The sequence below is a fragment of the Osmerus mordax genome, chromosome 24, assembly GCF_038355195.1.
Source record: "Osmerus mordax isolate fOsmMor3 chromosome 24, fOsmMor3.pri, whole genome shotgun sequence".
NCBI classification, from domain to species: domain Eukaryota; kingdom Metazoa; phylum Chordata; class Actinopteri; order Osmeriformes; family Osmeridae; genus Osmerus; species Osmerus mordax.
The window spans coordinates 4,136,827-4,161,322 of NC_090073.1; the positions used below are offsets into that span (position 1 = coordinate 4,136,827).

Sequence of the window (24,496 nt, forward strand, 5' to 3'; positions counted from 1 at the left end):
TTCAACCAGCACAGCCTAGGAGACGGTCCTTCTGGGCGTGTGTCAAAGCTTGCATTATTTTGTTGTGTGTTTCCAATTCAGCGTGACTGCTCCAATCTCACACCTGTCAAAAGGAAACCAGGGATTACACCAGAACAACCCGTCCCCACAAGCACCCCTGAGGCGTTGGCAGTTGGACAGCCCCCCCCCACCCCCCACCCCCACCCCACCGGAGTTACACCACACCAGACCAACACACCTGGCTGAAGCAACACAAGGGGAACGACACCAGGCATGTCAGACAGACAGATTTCACGTCTTCCTCTCCCGGCAAATGATGAACCCGACACTGTCGTTGCTTCCTGGTCTGCTTGTCACAGTGCAGTAAATCACTAGACACAACGCTGTGTTAGTTCTCCACTTTCACTGTGGTTTTCTTTGAATCTCCCTACAGGGTGTGGTTTTAAACTATGTGTGTGGACTGTGTTATCTGCGGTAGGCCAGCTTAAGGGCTGAGGTCTGTGGACATGTAGAAGTTTGATCTATGTGTCATGACACATGGCTGTGTGGATTTTGTTTTGGTCGTCGTTTTTTCAGTCTTAGTGAGGGAAACATTTCCAGTGGGTTTTCTACAAAGCCCAACTGTACATTTGTACCTCCTTCATTTGAGTTATGGAGTTTAAACTCCTTTTTACTGTAATGCTTCGGTAATGGCACCATCGCCCCCTACTGGCAATGCCATCACACCACTCAGAGGTAGGATCGGATTGTTGTTTCCCTAAACACAACCTGAACCCCAGTTATTTCCTGCAGTTTACAATAAAAGCCCTAACCCTAACCCCATCACTTTTATTTAAGTTGTTCACTGATGGATATGAGAATTATTCAAGAAGCATCAAAACAGCTTCTTCTCAGTGTTTCGTTCTACATCTGCAGTTCCAAATCAGGCGGTAAAACATTAGATTTCCTGTTAAGTGGGATGACCTCAGTCAGCTACATATAGTCTTTGCGACATGTCACACGTTGGGAGTCAGGTGGCTGAGCGGTGAGGGAATTGGGCTAGTAATCCGAAGGTTGCCAGTTCGATTCCCGGTCATGCCAACTGACGTTGTGTCCTTGGGTAAGGCACTTCACCCTACTTGCCTCGGGGGAATGTCCCTGTACTTACTGTAAGTCGCTCTGGATAAGAGCGTCTGCTAAATGACTAAATGTAAATGTCACAAGAGTTTGGTGTTTACATCCGCCCATAGCCTTAATTAATCATCCACGTCTTCGCTCCAGCGCCCCCCCCCCCCCTCCCCCCCTCCCCATCTAAGAGTTTTCAGACACCGGCTGAGAGATATTTTCCACAGTCCCTAGAGAGGGTGGCTGGCTGCATGGTGTATCCTGGACTCCCGATGAACAGCAGCTGTGTCAACAACACAGGAGATGGGAGACTCCCACTCCACTGATAATGCTCATCGCAAATGTAGCCTGAAACCCAGAGATGGCTCTGGGTTACAAGAGATGGACTGTTTTAACGGGGCTATCTATGTCGGTATTTGACGTCGAGCATTACAATTCCGTCTTGAAACGTTGTTTAAGAAAACCGCGAAGGAATCGAGGATCGAGGTTCATGTTGCGTCTGCGTAATGTCAGAGGGTGCTCTGTGGAACGTATCTGCTTCGCAAATCAAATCCCAGGGGTCGCTCTTAATAAAACAACAGTGGTGCTAAGCGCCTGGTGGCTGATCCCATTGAGACAATTAATGACATGGAATTCTTCCATTTGTTTCCTTACAGAGGCTGCCAACAGCAACAAACAGGGGGTACCCGCGGAGGTGGAGCGTGTGTGCGTGCGTGTGTGTGCGTGTGTGTGATGTTGTGACTGGTTACGCCAGTTAAGCCAGTTGAGTTCCTGAGGGTCTAACGTGTGCCTGCTGTCTGTCGGCTGGTAGATGTTATCGTGTGTGATTAGTGGATGGGGAGGTCGGCTGGCACATGCTCTGTCTGGCTGCAGTTGTGCTCCCATAGTTACCACACATACACACACACACAAGCGCACACACAGACGCACACAGAGACACACCTGGGGAGAAATGTTTGCACTTGCTACTCTCTTTGCCAAGTGTAAACATGAGCAGAGGGGAGGGGAGGGGTGAGGCGAGGAGGAGAGGGAAGGGGAGGGGAGAGAGGAGAGAGGAGAGAGGAAGGGACGGGAAGAGGGGAGTAAAGGGGAGGAGGGGAGGGGAGAAGAGGGGAGAGGAGGAGGAGAGGAGGAGGAGAGGAGAGGAGGAGAGGGGAGGGGAGGGGAGAGGAGGAGGAGAGGAGAGGAAGGGAGGGGAGAAGAGGGGAGGGGAGAGGAGGAGAGAAGAGGGAAGGAGAGTGGAGGGGAGGCGAGAGAATATGAAAACAGGGGGAACTGTCATCCAAGTTCAAGTAGAGGTGAGGAGAGGAAACCAAGCTCTCCTCTTTCAGTTCAGGACATCCGGTCGGCTCCGTGGTGAGAGGGTCAGAGAGGCGAGGTGCAGGGGATGAATTTCAGGGATGACTCCATCATCATCCGGAATGGTTGCAACAGGTCAGGAAGGGAGTGGTCTGTAGAGCCCACAGCATGGCTGACCATCACATCTGGGGAGATTCTGCACCATGGACTTATCCTGTGAGCTTCTCCTGTAAGTTCTGTGCCTTGGAACTCTTCAGCTGCACCATCACATTTGAAACGCTGATGTCACAGGCGACCTGAATGGACTGTTTTGTGTCATACTTTAATAATCTGTTCATTTACTTGATTCATCGGATACCCACCTCTCTCCCTTCCTCTGATGATTGAAGTGATAAAACTAAAAGCGCATGAAACAAACACATCTTCTTGTGCAATAAAAACTTCTCCCAGTTTGGACAAGTGCGAAATAAACTGACTGTGCTATCAATTTCAGTCGTGTTATGGTTTTGATATGGTTGGTATGTGATATGAAGTGTTGCACAAAAGGCTTTCATCGCTCTCCTTGTTGTGGGGTAAACAGCTTGGGTGTGGTGTTGGCCAGTGACACTCTGTTGTTATTCACACCTAATAAAAAGTCTAGAACGTCATCAGGCTTTTTTTAAAATGTATTTGTAACTTTATTCAGCATTCTTCCCAGGACTAAAAATACATCTTTAGACAGAGAACCAATACATTTACTGGAAGTGAAATTGATTGAGTTCTTCCCTTCAGATGCAAGACGGTAAACCAGAGTTTTCTTTGATCTCTCCCCATAACAGAATACAGATGAACCCCCTTGACTTGCCTTAACTGCCGTTGCTGCTCGCAGCCATGACGACTAACACAGTTAACGACCTGTGTTTGCTGTGCTGTTACCCCCTCCACTTCTTCCTCGTCTCAGGTGCTGTTCGTCCTACTGCCTGTGCCTCCACCCTCCGACACAGAGGCAGTTATCCTCTGATCTCCACCCTGGATCCCCTCACAGTGCTGCCTCCAGAACAGATCTCCACCCTGGATCCCCTCACAGTGCTGCCTCCAGAACAGATCTCCACCCTGGATCCCCTCACAGTGCTGCCTCCAGAACAGATCTCCACCCTGGATCCCCTCACAGTGCTGCCTCCAGAACAGATCTCCACCCTGGATCCCCTCACAGTGCTGCCTCCAGAACAGATCTCCTCTCTGGACAGTACTCTCACAGTCCTACCTTGTCATCATCTGGAGCCCCCAGCAAAATCCTGTGGCACACTGATCTAGGTGAACGGAGAAAGAGAAATGGAATTAAGTTAGGAGGAAACTGGAGAGGTCTCCTGGGGAATTCATATCTGAACGAACTCCAATATCGTATGGGACTGGCTAGGCCATCATCACTCAGAACTTCTAGCGGACTCATCTCCCACTTCAGGAACATCCCCAAGTCACACACTGCCCCAAAGTTTGGATCTGTTACACTTTAGGCAAAAACTCTTTTTCTCCACAGCATCTCCTTTCCTTGCTCCCATCTCCCTCCCGAACAGCACAGCTCGGTCCCTCATGGGGGAGGAGTCATTAAGCATATGTCTCGTTCTCAACGGCAGTCGCCAGATAGCAGAGAAGTGCGCACAAAGGCACAATTTTCCGAGAGCAGCTCATCTCTTCTGAAAGCCTAATGAGAGGATCAAATATAACTGACACCGAGAGGCAGACAAAGCCAGCCGTGGCCTCGGTGAGAGATGAGGCGAGCTCCAACAATACGCTCCGACTGTGCTGTCTCTGCAGAAGTAAGAGTCGAGAATGCAGATGGAGGCATAATGAGGGATTAAGTGGGGATTAGTGTCCTTTATTAAGACGTTTCTGATCCTCATTATACTGAATCTTATATCAGAACATCGATTTTTGGGGAGAGAGCGGGAAAGAGAGCGAGGGAGACAGAGAGAGGGAGAGAGCTACAATGAGAGAGAGTGGACTTTCATCCTTCAAAAGTTCACACTGTTAATGATACCTTTGTATATACGTGTGTGTGTGTGCGTGTGTGTGTACTGTGTGTGTTTGTATGTGTGTGTACAGTCTGTGTGTGTGTCCACTTATGTCAAAACAAATCTGTTTCATACAGTGGGCAAGACATTAGCGAAGCAAACAAAAGCTGACAACATATTAATAATCCAACCCAAACCCTAATAATATTGACCCATGAGTCATGGTTCAAATATTTTTTTATAAACTGTATTCAAAGAAAGACATAATGCACAGTAATGGGCAATATAAATGGCCATGAAATGTTGCTTCATTTGTTTATTAAAACTAGTCTTTTTCTGAGTTCTAACAATTATGAAAAGACATACCTGGAAGCGTGTTCCATTCAACCATAGCTCATATAATTTATGAGAATTACACCTGTCTTCACCTGCTTGACCATGGCCTAACCAAAGGTAGAGAGTACTAATGAAGTCTGGGTTGTTCATTAACTTGTCTCTCAGGACAAACATGAGTTGCTACAGACGCACAATCTCTGTTACACTGGCATTTGCATGTCAGCTCTTATGAGACTTGGTGATTGTGAAAATATTAGATGTTTAGGAACCATTTCGATGGAATTCAGTGTTCTTAAAAAAGAAATGAAAGTCAAATAAGGAGGCCATTGTCTTCCATGCATCTTTCAACGTGACTTTCTGACGTCACAAAAAAGTCCAGGAGTTTGTTCTGGCATGCAACCCTGTTTGATTGTCTGACAGTAAGCTTGCGTTAGAAAGGAAATTAATTCTTTATACACAGTCATTCTTCCATTTTAGTATTGTTGACTACATTGAAGGTATGTTATCTATTGATTGAATGTATTCAAATTGTTGAATTGATCATTGATTGATGGTTTAATCTCTGCAGCCTCTACAGGTATTGTTGAAAGATTATTCTTAGATATAAATTGTTTTACATACAGCTGACCTGTCTTCGATTATAGCAATTTGGATCTAAGCGTGTGAAGTTCAGTGTTCTGGCGCCCTCTGCTGGATGTTCTTAACCTGTGGTTGCCCTGCAGGTTGATAGTCAACACAACTGTGAGTCATGATAATGAGAAGTACAACAGAGTGCTTACAAGATCAGCATGGTGTTACTCATCAGGCAGCACTGGCTCCATATACGCAGGTCAAAACAGAACGTATTCACCGTGGAACTGATAAGTTGAGAAAAGTAACATAATTACTAACTGTGCAGTCAATGGAAGAAAAAAGTGCTGGACAATTCTATTTTTTGAGTGTTTGAGGGGAACGGAGGGGTGATAATCCGGAATTATGAATACTATAGGAAGGAAACTTTAGAATGAAGAGCAACTAGGGTGATCGGTCATTTCATGCTGCAAAACAAAAGACAGTTGCGTTTTCAGGAAGAGACTTTAGAACCATCTTCGGTGGTACATGGAAAGAATACCCTTATTAGGTTGAAGCACAACAAGACAAGTAACATTTTGAAAGTCTGATTAAACGTAAAATCGACATAAATAGAATGGCTTTGAGTGAAGATTAGAAAAAGTAGGTAATGGTTTTCCATTCGATCGGTTTGTTCCACGTGCCACGCTTTATGGGCTAGTTTAGCCTCTTTATGTTTCTGCTCTCTCTCTTCCTGGTTGCCTTCATGTCTCTTTCCTTGTTGTCAACGGCTCCCACTCTCATTCGTTCTTCAACCTCTTTGCTGACGTTCTCCCATCCCTACTGTACTTCTCTCGTTTCCTCACCCTCTCTTAGGATTGTCAGTCCTGTTCTCAACTAATTCTGTTTACATATCCATTGTTTGTTGGAGCCAAATGTGGTCTGTAGCCTCTTTTTTCATCTTGTGTACATCGGCCAACTTGATTTCCCATGATCTCTGCTGACCCCCCCACTCCCTTTCTACTTTCTCCTCTTGTTGTTTTGCATCTTAGGTCACCCTTTTCCCAAACTCTTTGTCTCTTCCACTCCTCCTTTTTGGTCTCCATCTCAGCTCCCATTGTTGTTCTCTCCTCTCCTCTCTGCCTCCCCTTCTCCATCTTCAATTCCATCCCTCTTTGTGTTTCCTCTTCTTGTCTCTCAATCTCTCTCCCCCCCCCTCTCCTTTGCTTCTCTCTTTCCGACTCCTTTTCTCTCTGCGTTTATTCCTTTCAGAATGCTGTATTGCACAGGCCTGTCCCTACATGGTAAATCCTGAGTTATAACTTATTCTCCCACTAGATGGCCTCATCGCTCATAATCTAGGACCCTACATCACTCATAACTGACTTGTCAATTACATAATTGACATGTTAGAATGTGATTTATTTTCAATAATAAACAGACAACCAGATACAATTTATACAAACTATGAATATAACAATATCCAACGAGCTCTTCAGGCTACAACTGGGTTGTTTTGGCCGAGAGTGTTTGAAATTAATGCAAGTTTTTATACCCGTCGATACGTTATTGTTTACCTGTTCGATGACAGGCTACGTCACTACCTTCACCTTCGAACGCCGGCATCAATCCATCTGTTTCGCTTTCAATTGGCCCACATTTAACTCAAGTCCCGCCCTATTACAAATGATTCTGTCTCTCATTGGGTCCTTCTCATGACAGTCATCTCAAACCCAAAGCTCCTGCTGAGCACTCTACCTTCGGGTCAAATCTTTACTTTTCTATCATGGCGTTGCGATGCCGGGTGCAATTGCTCGTGAAACATCTTATTGAAGTAAATGACAGCACGTTCGCTATTCGGTGAACTGCGATGACAGCAGCTCGGCTCTCTGCAGTGCAACAGGCTGTCGGATAGTATATCCATTGAACGGAATACCTGTCAAAAATTGTTGAGGAACTGTTGCGCGAGAAGTGAAATCCATAACGATGTCTCTGTTGTGCGTCAGAGGTGAGTTTTTGTCAAAAAGAATTACATCCCAGTAAAGGTTCTACATGTATTTATAAATTTCTGTCTTGTTGGGACCTTAAATAAATGTCTAGAGAGTTTTTGCAAAATGACACTGGCTGGGGGTTGTAAATGCAAACGCAAACCTTAGAAAGCAGGTGAAAAATCCCCCCCCCCCAATTTTTTTTTTTAAGGATCATGACATTTAGTGATCAAGTTTTTGAAAGCTGTAATTGGCAAGTATTTAGTATTTAGTTTTAGTTTCAGAATTTACTCTCACATACCCCCTTAGCACTTATCACTCAAGCTCCTTATATTATTGGAACTCTAAAAATGACACTAGGACACTGCAGTACATTTTGTTAACCTACAACAGTGGTTTTCAACTATGGTCCTCAGGGACCACCTGCCCTGCATGTTCTAGATGTTTCCCTCTTCCAACACACCTGATTTAAATGAATGGGTGGGTCCTTATCAATCTCCGAGAGTAACCACATCTTGATGCAGTGGTAATCGCATAGCCTGAAGCAACAGTTGACCCTGTGTCCATGTTATTGAGATACGATGCTTTCCCCGAGAGTAGTGAGGAAAGCTGCCAGTTCTAAACCATTCCACCATAATCCTTCCATGTGTATACACGTTTGCACTGTCATGCCCATTTGTGTGGTGAATTGTAAAAGCATTTCTAAAACACGGCTATCTTGACCACTTGGAACTCCAAACGAGAGGAACCCACGCGAAACGCAAAAACAAGAGACCGTTGTAGTTCAGTTGATTTGGACAGTCGGTTTCCTGTTGTGTCGTTGTAAACAGTAGACTTGAAGGCCTTGTAGACCAGCCTGTCAAAGTCTTGTTAAGTCAAGACTGAGGGGGAAGATGAAGTACCTTCGACCTACCGTTCCTGAGAACACAGCTCACTCAGTACCCCAGTCATTTTAGGATGACAATTAGAACCACATCTGAAAATATTCACCTCCTTGTAATGTTGTATTTGATACATGATGTTGCTGTGGCGCTGTCTTGTGACACAGAATTGTTCCGTCAAAGTACTAATTGTGATACTGTCAGAACTGTGCACTTGCTTTATGGTCTGCTGCGCCTCACCGAATGCACTTCTGCATGTCCCTGTTTATAAAAGCGCTTGTGAGATGAATGAATGTACACGTAAACATGCATAGCACTCATGTCTTATGGCTACTGGGTAAGCGGGGATAAGTGAGCAGACGAGGCATTAGAAGGGAGGGTGACAAGCCTGGTTGTGGGTCCGTTCATAAAGACAGGATAAAACAGGATCTATCTGACCTAACATCGCCAGGTACAAACTGGGGGTCTGCTCCCAATGCCCCCCCCCCCTCCCCCTCAGAACGATGGCTAGTGTGTAACGATATGCCTGTGAGTTAGTCTGAACTAAACTCACCACATGAGATGAATGTGAAAGGGCTGTGGACGGCACATAGATGAACAGAGTGGTGCGATGTTGGACGAGGGCCTGAGGAGGAGATGGGTAGGAGATGTGCAGAGGACAGTGTTGGGTTGAGAAGTAGGAGATGAGCAGAGGACAGTGTTGGGTTGAGAAGTAGGAGATGAGCAGAGGACAGTGTTGGGTTGAGAAGTAGGAGATGAGCAGAGGACAGTGTTGGGTTGAGAAGTAGGAGATGTGCAGAGGACAGTGTTGGGTTGAGAAGTAGGAGACGTGCAGAGGACAGCGTTGGGTTGAGAAGTAGGAGATGAGCAGAGGACAGTGTTGGGTTGAGAAGTAGGAGATGTGCAGAGGACAGTGTTGGGTTGAGAAGTAGGAGATGTGCAGAGGACAGTGTTGGGTTGAGAAGTAGGAGATGAGCAGAGGACAGTGTTGGGTTGAGAAGTAGGAGATGTGCAGAGGACAGCGTTGGGTTGAGAAGTAGGAGATGTGCAGAGGACAGCGTTGGGTTGAGAAGTAGGAGACGTGCAGAGGACAGTGTTGGGTTGAGAAGTAGGAGATGTGCAGAGGACAGCGTTGGGTTGAGAAGTAGGAGATGTGCAGAGGACAGCGTTGGGTTGAGAAGTAGGAGATGTGCAGAGGACAGTGTTGGGTTGAGAAGTAGGAGATGTGCAGAGGACAGTGTTGGGTTGAGAAGTAGGAGATGTGCAGAGGACAGCGTTGGGTTGAGAAGTAGGAGATGTGCAGAGGACAGTGTTGGGTTGAGAAGTAGGAGATGTGCAGAGGACAGCGTTGGGTTGAGAAGTAGGAGATGTGCAGAGGACAGCGTTGGGTTGAGAAGTAGGAGATGTGCAGAGGACAGCGTTGGGTTGAGAAGTAGGAGATGTGCAGAGGACAGCGTTGGGTTGAGAAGTAGGAGATGTGCAGAGGACAGCGTTGGGTTGAGAAGTAGGAGATGTGCAGAGGACAGCGTTGGGTTGAGAAGTAGGAGATGTGCAGAGGACAGTGTTGGGTTGAGAAGTAGGAGATGTGCAGAGGACAGCGTTGGAATGAGAGGCACACAAGTGCAGAATCAGAAGCTGGTCCTGAGGGGGAGGGGGGAATAATCCTCTGGCCATCTGCTGCTGCGTGTGTGTGAGTGTGTGTGTGTGTGTGTGCGTGTGTGAGTATGTGTGTGGCGGGGGCTCACACGTGGGATAAAGAGGGCTCAGGGTACTGATTCACTTTCCTGCTTATTTGATTTTTACTTCCTTTCTCTTTTAGTCTTCACCCAAGCAGTTTGGAAGCCATTTCTAACAATACTGTCAAACTCTCTCTTCTCCCTACACTGAAGCCATTGGAAGACACACGTGTATATTAAAATAGGTATACATATCTGCATCAGTGTTGAAGTTCAACTTAGATGTAATACTTGTATATAATAAGTACATTTGCTATTGAAAATCCTGTAGAAATTGTATCCAGTTTAGCAGCTTGGCTGTAAGATGCTGAACATCTTCTTTTATGACTTCTTTTATCAACCTCCTATTCACACTATGCATCCCTTTGTTGCAAACATTGCAGATTCTTAGCATTAAAATGGTGTCTCACCCAACTATCAAATGAATAAAATCACAAAATATCCTCCTCCTGGTAATTCCCTCTATATCCCTCGAACTCCCTAAAACGGGATGTTTCTGTCAAAATCCCTAGTTTCCACTGAGCCATTATCGCGTTGATATGTTTACATTGAGTCTGGCTCTATACTGCGTGTGACAGGCTCCCTGACTGGCCAAACCCAGGAGGAACGTGGCTTCATGGGCGATATCTACGCAACATGTCTGCTATCCATTTGGTGTAATTTCAGTGGGCATGTCTCTCTCTGAAACACACACACACACACACGTGTATAACAGACAGTTGGCCTGCTTTACTGAATATGTAGCGGCGAATATGAAAGAGGATTCGAAAATGATTATCGCTGTGGTCGTTTTCCTGACCCCTCCTGACCCCCCTCTGGTGAGCTGGCTGCACCGCCTGAAATAGTCTGTGCGTGCGTGCCTTCGACTGATCTGATGTTTGGACAGCCGAGCTTTGAGGAAGAGCGTTTTGGAAATGAGGGGTTTACGAAACGGCGTGATCGGGAAGTAATGTGTCTTTTATTTTGATTTCGATGACGTGCGTATCTCCCTTCAGTCTACGATGCATGTGACCCGCTGGAAATGTGTGGATGGCACCTGCTAGTGCTCTACCGATCCATGGGATTGCGTACTGTGGGGCTTGTGGATATGACTGCGTCATCAAATCCGCTTAAAGTCAGAAAAGCTACTGTGGTGGCGATATCTGTCTGTTTGTCGATGCTGCGGGCCTGTCTCGACGTGTGTGTGCCGGGTCCGTCAGCTTGGAGAGGAAGCTCTCTTGTTTTGTCCATGAAATCCCTCCCCTCTGGACAGGCTAATACAGTGATGATACACACACACACACACACAGATGCACACATCCATTTTGCCGCACATCCAAGTGTAATGTTTGGCTATGAAACAATAGGTAAGTATGCATACGTAAACACACACACACACACACACACACTCCTCTCAAAGGTGCTCTCCTCAGGGTGTCGGTCACCAGGGTTCTCAGGAGCCCGTTCTAATTGGGCCGTTGCCATGGGGAAGCGGTGACACAGCGCGGGGCGAAGACTGATGCTGTAATTAATGATGATGTCATGCAGGATTGGCATCCTGGAAGATGTTAAAGATGGACTTTCACCCCTGCTGCCCTGTAACCAACTTGGACAGAGCTGACCCTCCAACCACGGCTAAAAGGGTTCATGGTCTGAGATAGCGGTCTAAATCGAGACGGTCGCGATCTCTCTCTTTCACACGCGCACACGCTTCCTCCCTCAGTGACAGACGTGCTTTTTGCATCGCCAGCGCGAGGGGCTCAGCTGTTATTAAATGGCAATAACAGGCCATAATGGCCGAGCCGACGGGTCAGTCCCCCTCAGAAATCTCAATCCCCCCTCACCGCTCCCACCTTGAGGCTGAAAAGCCGATGGCTAAATATAGGCAATGGTGCAATTTCAAGCCTTGTCCCCTCTCGGTGGTAGGTGAGCTTTAAGTCGGTTCAGGTACCGCTGTTGGTGTGTTGTCTAATCATCACCGGTAGACAGAATCCATCCAGTGACATTAAAACACTTTTGGGTCCCCGGACTGGCCACTGGTTAGTGTGTGTGTGCTGTGTGCTTACGTGAAACGAGTGTGTATTGTGTCGTCAGTACTGTGTATGGATGGTGAACATGAGACAAATCCTTCATGTGCATAGCTTGAGCCACGGAAGAGGTAGCCCTCACACACACACACACACACCTGCACCCCCTCCTCCGCTCATGCTGAAGGTGATGTCACTCTCCACACCAGTCAGTCACCAAAGCAGACTTCACAGACCCAGATGGGCAATACTAAAAGCTGCCTTTGATTCGGCCGATGAGATGTTATTACCACAGCTTCAAAGCAGACCCCAGAGACCTAGCGCTTCAAAGAGCTGTGCGCGTCAAGTTAATGATGTCATCACTGTGCGCCTAACTGGAACGACATAATTGTCGTCGTGTAGACATCCGACGTAGCCCTTCTTCATGGAAAAAAAATGAATATGTACTAGTGCTAGTAGACATGAGTGGTGACAGGCAGTGAATGTCCGCTCGTTCATAGTGGCAGATAGAAATCTTAGATGTCCTGCTATGTCGAACAATGTATTGTTTTTTGCTGTCATAATGTGTGAAGCCTACAGCGTTATGAAAAAGTACATCAGACAGGAAATTCGCTTTTACTTTCCGATGTTATCAATGTATGCTCGATTCTGATATGTTCCCCCCTACAAGTGTGTGAAGCTTCCTAACTAACCTTACTAAACTAACCTTGACTGAGTTTCCTTGAGGCTGTTGTAGGCCAGAGGACTAAGATCGTGTTAGAGTTCAACCTGGGAACCATTCAGGTCACCCAGGTGTCGCGTGGACCTGTGAAAATCCTTCGTGTTTCCTGGTAGTCCAAGGATTTACAGTATCTGGTCGCCTGACCTACTCGACAGCCAGGTGCTCTCAGGTCCTGTCCTGGTGTGTCTCTCGTGTCTCTCCCTCTGTGTCACGGACTGGCGACTCGAGCCCTGCTTCCGGCTTTAGTCCAGGGATTATCTCCCTGTGAAACCCCCCCCCCTAGCCACAGCTCGCTCCTACACAGTCGTAGCAGCATTCCCACTTCGACACGAGTGATCTCTGACTGTTAAGCCAACTGCCCTCTTCTGCAAGATACGCTGTTCCCGCGATGCAATACTGGGATGGTTGACTCATTTACTGTCGATAGTGAACTACAGTGTTGTGTTTGTTTGTTTCCTCCCCTCATCCTTTAAGGCTGTGGCTCTGAACATGTGAAATATCCAGGTATTCCTTAGTCCCATTTAAGCAGGTATTGCAGGTTGGCCCTTTAAACTTTCAATCAAAAGGAAACCAGCTGTTGAATGAGATCCTTGCCCAATACCACGATTGCTCATGTGTGTTTTACTCATCAGCGCTTGCTTGTGTTAACTGCACCGTTTAATCTTCTGTTCAATGAGAATAATGATTTGACAACCCATTGCTCCTTACAGTAGATCATTCCACATTGTCCAGTTATAGTTACTGGTGTCCACTGCTCTTTATGAAAGTGGACAAACCACAGTCCCATAGTGAGGGTGTAGTTTACATTTACATTTTGTCATTTAGCAGACGCTCTTATCCAGAGCGACTTACAGTAAGTACAGGGACATTCCCCCGAGGCAAGTAGGGTGAAGTGCCTTGCCCAAGGACACAACGTCAGTTTGCATGACCGGGAATCGAACTGGCAACCTTCGGATTACTATCCCGATTCCCTCACCGCTCAGCCAACAGACTCCCCGGAGTTGGACCCTGACCTGCTGATAGAGTAGGAAAGCCAGAAGACACATTTAAGTGGTTCTTTTGCACCAGACAGCTGATTGCAACTTAGGCAGCTCAGTACATGTAAGAGAACTCAAAATTAACCTGGATTTGTCATTTCCTTTTTCAACCGCTAAGGCGGCGAAAGTGTAGAACTTGTCCTCTTGGGTATTGTAGTCTTTTCCCCAAGAGGATTACCTCCAGAGTCAGTCATCACAGTCAGGCTGGCATCGTGAGGTAATTCCTACAGAGTCAGGCGGCAGAGTCAGGCTGGCATCGTGAGGTAATTCCTACAGAGTCAGGCGGCACAGTCAGACTGGCATCGTGAGGTAATTCCTACAGTCAGGCGGCACAGTCAGACTGGCACAGTGCCAACGAGGTCATCGGGCCTCCCCAGAGCTGCTGCCAACATGGACAGAGCCACGCTGTGCTGACGACTTGAGACAAATTGCCTATTTAGCACTCGTTTACCTCTCTCTCTTTGTCTTCTCCCCTCTCTCTCTCTCTCTCTCTCTCTCTCTCTCTCTCTCCCTCTCCTTTTCTCTCTCTCTCTCTTTTTCTCACACTCACTCACTCACTCACTCTCTCTCTCTCTCTCTCTCTCTCTCTCTCTCTCTCTCTCTCTCTCTCTCTCTCTCTCTCTCTCTCTCTCTCGCTCTCTCTCTGTCTGTGTGAGGTGCTTGAATAAATAATGTGTGTTTGTATGTAGAAATAAACCAATTAACTATAACAACAGGCTTACCACTGTCATTAGTATGTAATGACAACCACATAATCTGAAATCTGTACTGTTACATGCCCGGCTCAAAGGCTGTGACAAAGTAATCATACGCCAGAGTCAGTGATATAGCCCCAAAAATATCTAGATGTTTTCTGTCAATGGGGTGTAGCTTTTCATTAAACTAATGAAAGAGTCGTTCGAAACTAATTGTTATAAGAATAGACTAAGTCAGACTCTAGCACCTAACATTCGATGTCCCACCTAGCTGAACTAACTGCCCGGGGTAAATCTTTGCTATTCGTAGAGCTTCACAGCCAGTTGAGCTTTTAAGAGCTCGTTTTCTCCAAGTGCTCTATTGGCTTTGCATGGGGGGGGTTGGGGGTTGGGGGCTAAGCAAGCTCTTCCACACACAGTGTTATTGGGCTAACCTGTATCCTTTCTTTCTCTTTCCTTTCAGTCAAAAAAGCCAAGCTCCACGGCCCCCCAGGTAAGAGAGAATGCACACTCTCCCACCGACACGCACGCACACGCATGGGGAAAAAAAACACACATCTCAGAGGTCAGAGGTTAGGGTCAGGGATCCAGTGGGAGGCCGAGAACTGGACCTCGCTTGGGCAGCGCGGCGTCCAGTCGAGCCCATCACTCAAGAACATGGCCGCTGGCTGTCTTCTCTCACGCCAATCCGTAGTTCCGGTCCTCTCCGCCCCGTCGGGGCTGCTCCCTAGTCTGGCGTCACCTCCCTAGTCTGGCGTCACCTCCCTAGTCTGGTGTCACCTCCCTCCATGTCTGTCCTTCCTGGTGTCCACTCCTGGCCCGGCTGGTGCCTCACTCGTGTCTTCACTTCCTGAGGGGAGCACAGCGGGAGAATGAGAAGAAGCAAGTCAAAAGGAAGATGTGTGTGTGTGTGTGGGGGGGGGGGGGGGGGGGGGGGTTGGAGGTAGAGGGGGGGGGGGAATCAATAGATCATCAGAGACGAAGGGCCACCTGGTGACTCAAAATGACAGCATGTCATCTTTAGATGAAAGAGGAGATGGAGAGCATTATCCTTCAGGGTGTTGGTGGGGGGGGGGTGGAGGGGGTGCGGGAGGAGGAGGAGGAGGAGAAGGGCTGCTCCCCGATGATTAGACAGCTTTGAATGGGTGTCTTTAAGAGCTGTCAGATGGTTATTGCACGACGTGAGAGGATGAAGAATCGGCCGGTTGTTTTTGTGGCCGCGCGGCATGGCAGGGAACAGTGCTCCTGCAGAGAATGTCACGCCGCTGAAATGTTACAGGGACATACTGTGCCTCTGAGCAAACCGTTTCAAAGTTTGTTCACACACACACACTTTGACAGTATAATAAGGTATATCTGTATTGTGTGTCTCAGGTCAGATAAACCACATCAATTATATCGCTATCATATGCCCCAGTTTGGGGAATAGGGTGATCTGGTTTATGAGAAGACTCCCTCTCCCCCCCCCCCCCCCCTTCCCCCGCCCTCCCCCCCCCCCCCCCCAGCCCCCCAGCCCCCCAGCCTCGCCTACCTTCCCAGGGGAGGGATTCCTTTTAAAGAGGCTAGTTTTGTATGTCAGTCTGAATTACTTTTGTGAAATGTGGCCATTTTTTGTGGCTGATTATTGTAATAAGTCCACTCTTCAAGTCCTCTTTGTCTGAAAGCCTTTGCCTACACTTCATTCCCTTCAGTCTAAACTTGGATTTGGTTTCGCTGATCAAATCCAAGGTCTTCGGTACTAAACTTCATACCTTCACTGTGAAGATGAAGCTCTTTTCTCAGTAAACTCGTCTGATTGTTTATACTGACCAAACAGTCAATGTTGACACTTGGCCGATTCAGAGATTGTCATTCTTGCTGGCAGAATTTCCTTCAGCTGTGCAGTTGATGAGGTGTGTTTGAGGAGATTTGCATGAGGGAATATTTATTCAATTCCAAATCAGCGCTATGATTTCCCCTGTTTCTAAAAAAGGCATGTGAGAAAAGGTTGAGGGGGAGACAGTGAAAGATGGAATTTGGAGATTGAATGACCGAAGGGTTCATAGCTTGAGTGCAACAACCATATAGAAGAGAAACTGACCGGTCCTTTTAAAAGTGAGAGTATGAAACGATGAAGGAAGAGAGAAAGAGGGCAGATAAGACAAAACCTAGACCCCAAACAGAGAGATGGCATGGAGAATGAATGTCACAGAGATATTTCCAAAGGAAATTGAACTTGAGGAAACGATCGTCTTCACCGTCAGTCATTTGTGTCGACACTTGTAGGCTGGGAGATATCCCGTCCTCGCCTCCATAAGCTGAAGACTGGAGTTGCTGTTGCATGCTGGTTCTCACACCTCATCGCGTGACTTACTGTCGCATTGGTAGTCATTCGTTGATAAGCAAGGATCAAGATGTGGTCTGATTGGTTGTTCTTACAGATAACCTTTGGGCATAAAGGGGAATGTGGAACATTGTTCTCTAGAATCATCTTCTCCTGAGGTTCTTCTCCCCAGCAGCAACTTCCATCATAATCTAGTATCTGTCACCGTAGAAGACAGCTCCTTAAATGCCAGCCCACCCAAGTCTGCCATGCAGCAATGTTGGCGCCTGACCGACTGTATACCTTGTTTATTTATATGAGTCATCGTCCCTTAATTATGAATGAAGATGGTTGCTCCCTGGCAGGCCCTGCTGCATGCTGGGATGTGGCCTGATGGAACAGTCATCTAGTCCTCCTTGCTTCTCATCCCAGCCTCTCCCTGTGTTTTTATTTTGCACTCTTCACCTACAAGCTCTGAGGGTGAGTTTGAGTGGACATGACAAACTGGTTTCTTCTTCTGTTTCCCCTCAGAAGAAGTTGGTAATCTGAGGAACAGAAAGGTAATCAGTTTCACTAACCATGGTGGAATGTCCAGCTCACTCACCGTATTGACCAACCTCTTCACAGCAGTGAATCAGCCTAAATGTTCCTCTGTTGGTCTCTTTTATATGCTGGTTTGTTTCCCTGAGCCCTAGAGGAAGGCTGTTGTTGGTCTCATCCGAGAGCAAAGACAAATCTAGTTTCAACTTGGAAGGGACTTCCATCAGTCCATTCAAACAGTACAGAAATAAACAGCAAGCATTCTCAGCTCTCAGTAGGAAGTTCTCCAAGACCAAATTGTATATTATTTTATCTCTGAGAGGGAAAAATCCTCAGTGGGAATGAAGGAAACCAACACAGTTTGGAGGCGACTACTGACAGGATGGTAAATAAACGATTAATCAGCCTCTCCCACTAACCCCCTTTTCCTGCAGGAAATAGGGCTGTCCATATCATGCCATCCCTCTGCCCACCCCCTCCTAATCACAAACCTGGCAACCCTCTTAACAGAATGATGGATTATGCTATGATTAACCCCCTCACCCCCTGCCTGGCTCGTCATTACAGCCATGCGCTGGGTGATGGATGAAATTACAATGAGCCGTCAGTGTGAAGGCTTTGTTCATTTCAGCTCTGGCTAACCCTCTGTGTTGTAGTGAGGATGATATTCTGTCATGGTGCCTGTTTAAACGTTTTCAAAGCCACCCTATGCACTTCCAAGATATCCCCCCCCCCCCCCCCCCCCCCCCCATGGCTGAACCTCGACGAGGCATAATGTGTAGTATTGTACACGTAAAATGAGGGAGTTGCAAAATATATCCTGTTTGCCCACATTTTTCTTTCTGACTTGAAGAGGATTTTTATAGAAAACCTTGGTGAACTGAAAAGTGAACTATAGAACTGCAATTCCTTCTTTTTGTACACTTTTTTGTGTACTGTACATACAGTACACAATAGACACATTTGCTGAGGAGCAACATCAAGTATTTGTCAGTATTTAGCACCCCTAGATAAATATATCCATGACTAAGTACCTGCTATTTCAGGAGACTGGATTTGATTCTAGTCAGTTTCCCTACACCCTGATGACCCTCACAGTTGGCTGTTATTTTTGAGCAAGTGTAATTTCCTGTGGAGGAGAAAGCATGTAATCAAAGCGCAGTAGAGAGGGGCTGGAAGTCCAGGGGAGGACAGGAAGTCTACTGCTGATCAGGAACCCCCGACTGTCAGTCACTCCTCTCCTCCATTTGCGTCTGTGCGTTTCACCTTCTCCATCAGTTCCATGACTTCGCCTCCCTCTTTTTGAGGCGCAAACTGGCAGAGCCTTGTCTACTGGTGGTTCCTCAGGAGGGGAGATGAGGTCACACACACACACACACACACACACACAGACACACAGGTGTGCACATAGCCAGACACACACCCACGCAGAGAGGGGTACTTGAGAAACGTAATCAAACAAGGATTAGCTGTCTGGTCATCACACACTTCCTCTGTGTAGTTTGAACAGGCCCACTTGCTGTGCATGAAATAGAAAGGAGAGACACACCCAGTGCTTACAGTAGTCACCTAAAAGTTCACACAATGCCTCAGATGCCAGGAAATATGAAGTGATATAGCTGACCTTTCACACTCCCTAACAAGCCTGACTGGATTAATCAGTCTGGGATATTTCCTTTATGGATAAGAGGGCAGGTTTCAGTATCTGCAACTTTGCTGCCTGTCGGGGACCTGTACTCGACCTCAAAGGCTCTCTGTTGAAGAGAAGCCACGGAGTGAGGAAAATACGTTGGACTGGAATTGAAAAGTAAAGAGCCTTTCACTTTTCAAAAGCTCCCCTGCTTACTTACGTTTTCCCATTACCTTTCCCACGTTCTCTCTGACTGTTTTGCGAGTGTCTTTTGTCCTGCGCTAAAATGTCCTCCGATGATAATGACTTTATAAATCACTTTACGCTGTTTTAATGTGGCGCTTTCATGCAAATTAGCATTTTCAAGTGGCAAGCTGGTGTAGATATTTAGGTTACTTTGTTAGATTTGAATTGCTCAATTTAAAATGGTTGAAATGTTTGCCTTATGTGAATATGCAGTCACTGTAGTATATGTTGGAGGATTATGTTTATTTTACAGTTGGACTGCATGAAGTATAGTATCTCAATTACAACTAGTTCAGTATTTTTGTCATTCTTCTTTGGGCAAAAATAAGAGGTTTGTGCAGGGAATTAGAGGGGAAGGAAGTGATAATTCATGGTACATAATTAATGAAAATTTGCTAGATTGCCTGACCTCTTGTTTTTAGATGACATGTCTGCACCAAACAAGTCCTGAAAACATTTCAGTTCTTAGGACGTCGAGCTGTGAGACGAGAACCTTTTCTTCACATCCAGGGACTTCCCATTGTGCTTGGCAGTATCCCCCACTAGGATCTGAAGTATGTGATCTCCTGCTGTACTTTGTACATGCACAGTCTGTACTTTGGATAAAAGCTTCAGCTAAATGAATCAAATGTAATGACTTGACGAAATACAAAATTGTGAACTTGGAAGAAAACCCATGGACTACCTGTCTGCCCTAGCATCCCTGTCAACCTCAGAGACTGTTGAGACGGTTGGTCTCAACAGTAGTTGGTGGGCTATTCAAACATGGCTCATATGACCAAGGACCAATTCTCTGAGACTGCACATCATCTCACCTAATCTAAATACACTGCTAGACTTCTAAAACTTCTCTTCTGTTTCTTTCACTATCATTTTACAAAGTGATACTATTTTATTATTCTCTTTATTTCAACCAGATTGTTATCTTGCATATTGTTCATTTTAATTCACATTTGATTAATTCAAGCATAGTTTTCCTTTCGGATGGACTCTTGGTAAAGAATTAATTCCTTCAGATTATCACATGTAATTATAGAATTGATGAATTTACATTAACAGTGATATCAAGATTTTGGTCTTCCTTGAAGACTGTCCATTTGGACTGGTGCCATGATGATGAATATTATTGCGATACTTGGCTGTGATTCAAGATGTATTGTTATACTGTATGTACAATTTAGTAAAATATTAAAGGTCTTCTCTGGTGTCATTCTCCTCCATGATTTTCACGTTTAAATAAACACAAGGGCAGAAAAAACAAGAGTTGCCAAACTATAAATCGAAAAATGTATGTGGGTGTCAGATGTGGGTGTCAGCGTGATGATATAAATATCACACAACATGCAACAATCGCAATACTGAATTTTATACATTTCACCCCCCCCCCCATCCCTAATGATAAAGTCTGGATAAGGCTCACAGATTCATGACTGATCACATAAGCCGCTGATTGATAAACATGAACAAATCGGCACCACTCAGTCATTGGAAGAAGGTCCTTTTGACCTCAAAGTATGTTGTTTTTATTATAAAAAATGGATCTAATCTCAACTATTTTCCCTACTCAAAATCTAAAGTATTAAACAGATTGAGGGTGGTCATCTCTGGTGGGAAGATTGTAAATTGTAATAAGACCACAAAACAATAGCTTTAATACAGGCCGAATCTGTTCAGACCAGCATTTTATGATTAAAATTAATATACACTCTTTAAAATGCCATCTTTTATGAGCTTACATTAGGATCTAATGGCATTATTTCCTATAAATGGACAAAGTATGTAAATGTTTTGGAGAATGGAGACATTTTTTATATTGCAATTTCTTTTGTGTCTGTCTTTTGTCCTAGGGAGTTGAATTATTGCTTTTTTCCATTTGTGAATTCTGAACTCAGAAATCCTACTTGATTGAGTTTTCTTCCTCTTAATATCTGCCCTCTCTTTAATGAGCTTTAAAGATGATATTTGTCCCTAAGAAAGATTGGGTTTCGTTTTTTTATTTGTTTTTACCGTGAAATTTAATTGAGATCTGTGGAGCGGTCGATATCAAGACATTTCCATAAAAGACCATGGTTCTAAGTTTGCTTGTTTTTTATTAAATAATTGAATTGGGGACATTTGCTGTTGTTCATCATAGACAAACACAATTCTATTGAGGTACAGCAGTACATCACAAGGATGGACTTTGTCCTGCTCTGACAGGTAGCCTGTATCCAGTGTTCTTACAGCATTTCTCAGTTTTTTTGGATGTATCACTTATAACCAGGTTTTTCCTCCTAAAGTACTATACTTAAAGACTAAATTGTTTGATGTGGACATAGATTTGCTGATGTTTGTAATTAACAGACTAGAATAAAATCCTTATGCCGTGTGTCATTTTTTTTTAACATGCGGTTTAGGCCCACAAGCACTGTAATCATTGCTCTTTACTAATGAACAACCAGAGATGTTCACAGAAAGTTGCAATCAGGATGAAAGTGAACACCTCATGACCCAATACCAGCCTTGCTTGTGACTGTCAGTGTACACCAGCTCATTGGAAAAGCAGGTATCTTTACCACAAGATCTAGGCTCTTATCCAAGTCAGGCTACAAAAGCAGTGAGAGATGAGGTGATGATGCTGTCTAGCTGTTATTGGAAAACAAATCTGGACTGGATGTATATGATGTTAGGAATATTCAGACAGCACTTGTGCTTTTGCTTCAATTCTCAAGCCTGCCTAAACTGAACCCCTCAAGCATCAACGATAACTTGCCTTGTTACTAACGATGACTTGCAACAAATCCCGACCTGCGACAAATATCTCGTTCCACTTTAGAGAAGCTGCACTCTTTTTCAAACTTTCCCCTGAATAGAACATTCCAGCCTCTGTGAGTCTGGGCCCGGCTCAGCCTCTCCCCTGACCCTCACGTTGGGGAAAATTGAAATTTGTCGGCAAATGAGCTGGTAAATGACTTTCCCACCGCGCTGTCGCTCTGGGAGCCCCCAGGGGCCCGCTGTCTACGGCTCCCCCCTTCCTCTGGAGGGACGACGCATTCAGACCAGTGGCATTTCAAATACGCTCCCAATTATCTCGATAGCTCTCAGACCATTGTGCCATGATGCACCGGGCGCCCCTAGCTCCGCCATTCTGGCCCTTCAAATCTATTGACTTGGTTTTAATCAGGGTCATGGAGACAGATGGAAAATGCACCTCCTTTTGGGAGATACCAACCCGGTGTTTGGGGAAAAGGAGGCGCCGAAAGAGAGGTGGTCTCAAAGACACTTGAGTGACTTTTTTTGGTTGACTTTTGATATTTTGGTTTGTCGAGCTGAGCTTGTCAAGCGGTTGACGCATTATTTCAACACTTCAATCCTCTCTCTACTTGCCACTCTCTACTAAGTTATAACAATGTTGAAATGGGTTTGTCCAAACAAGTATATTTAAGGGCCTGTGCAATGTAAGGAAAGAAATACGATACAGCAATGTCCAGTACAGTGATTCCCTTTGGCTTGAGGCATTATCGTTTAAAGCTTTCGTCATGGTTCTTGTTCTTGTCCCATCTCTTCCGCAGATAAGTTCAACGTCTACGTGACTCTGAAGGTGCAGAACGTCAAGAGCACCACCATCACAGTAAGAGGGGACCAGCCATGTTGGGAACAGGACTTCATGTTGTAAGTATGCTGTAGCAATGTTTACTTGCTAGTCCCATGTCAGGATATCAACTTTGACAAGGGTAAACCAAGTGGTTTGGATTTATCCTCCGATTGGGGAACTGGAATACCTAGTAGGACCTAGTGATTTGTTTAAGACCAAAAGGACACATGGCCCAGTCTGCAGTGTAGCGTATGTTGACTTTGGTCTCTAGAGGCCAAACTCTGAAAATGTCTGATGGAATATGTTGGCTTTTACAAAACCATTTGAATTCCAATTCTTGACTACAATCACCTTGAAAGTCAAAAGCCAAATCTTGATGCTGTGGCTTTTGACCTGGTCACTTCCCGGGGAGAATATTTTTCATGCAAGTCATCCAATCTGAATGGACACAGAGAGACAAGTGAATGGAAGAAATTGGTGTCCGGAGTGTGTGTGTGTGTGTGTGTGCAGGCAGGGAGAGACCTCCCGTCTCCCTCTACTCCAGGCAAGGAACAGCCTCCTAAGTGGACATTTGCAGAGCCGGTGGAACAGATTTGAAAGTGAAATTGCATGGAAGGCCTCCACTGGTAAAAACAAATGACTAGATCTAAATTGAATGAGAAGCCGAGTGGATTCTGGACAGTGGATGCAGTAGACATGGCTCCGTTACTTAGCCAGGGACAGTACAGTATGTGTATAGATGCCTCTGGCCCTGCTCAAAGTGTAGGGAGAGTGTACTCCATCTTCATGACCTCACTTTGCGATACTGTTGGCAGCCATTCCATCTACTTCATTGCCCTATGACGTGGAGACATTCATTTTTTTTTTTTTTTACACTGCGGTTCTATTTTGGAAGATTGGGTACAGTTTCTCTGCCCTTTTGTGTCTTGCTGCTGGTTTGCGTGTGCTAACCTCTGATTTATCTTTGTTGAATTGAAGGTCTGACCCTGCCGTTTTAAGAAAGGCTGCGAGGGGCTGTTGTTGGAGTTAATCGCAACTCCCTGTTTTGTGTGAATGTATTGTGCTGTAAAAGGAACAGAAAGAGCAGGTATACAGAGGTCAATGATGCCAAGAACATGGGGTCACACAGGGAAAATCTTCCCTACACACACACACACACACACACACACACACTTTAAACAGTATCAATGTATACATATATGTACTTGGCAACCCACTCGTACTTACATCTTCCCTCACTCTTTGTGGGCACCTAGCTGTGTGTGTTTGAAAAATGATTATTTTAGAACAAGCATCCAAATTGACCCAATCCTCACTTCTCGCCTCATTTTTATCCCCTCACTATCTCCGTGAATCCTCCTTAGGCGGTCTTTGTTGGTCTGTCTCTTGTTTGGATCTCTTATCACTCTTATGTTGATCTCTCCGTGTTAGCTTTCTCTACACTGTCGCGGACGGTCTCCTTCAATGCTGCCGTCTCCCAGCTGCCTGCTCGGGGCTCTCTTCTGTCCTGGCCTCTATGCGGTCGCCTCAAAGATGAAAGGTCACCTTGTTGTCTCTTCCCAGCATCTACCAACCTGCAGCAGAAGAACATGACAGTGGACGGCACGATGGTTTCCATGAAGGCTCCACAGCCATGACTGATAGAAGCCCCGGGGTCTCAGAGAACTAGCTGGATGATAATGGGCTAATTAGCTAATAGCCTCATTAGCAGCTGTTTGTCTCGGCGGGTAGGGAAGGGAGAGGGAAGAGTGGAGTCTGTACCTACTGAGTGTCCCAGTTGGAAGTCGTGTTCCGGAATGGCGCGGGAGGGAGGAGGAGGACTGGCGAATAATACTCTTGCCAGGTGAAAACGCATTGTGTT

At 45.7% G+C, this 24,496-nt stretch overlaps 1 protein-coding gene across 1 annotated transcript in view; it reads left to right on the forward strand.

The window, feature by feature from the left end:
- The first annotated feature begins 11,656 nt into the window (after positions 1-11,656).
- The window catches only part of LOC136933077 (protein unc-13 homolog B-like), an 87,687-nt gene continuing 74,847 nt past the window's right edge, over positions 11,657-24,496 (forward strand). Inside the window, 3 exon segments of the mRNA XM_067228456.1 lie at positions 11,657-11,672; positions 14,807-14,836; positions 22,613-22,712. Coding sequence (XP_067084557.1) covers positions 11,657-11,672; positions 14,807-14,836; positions 22,613-22,712 — 146 coding nt within the window.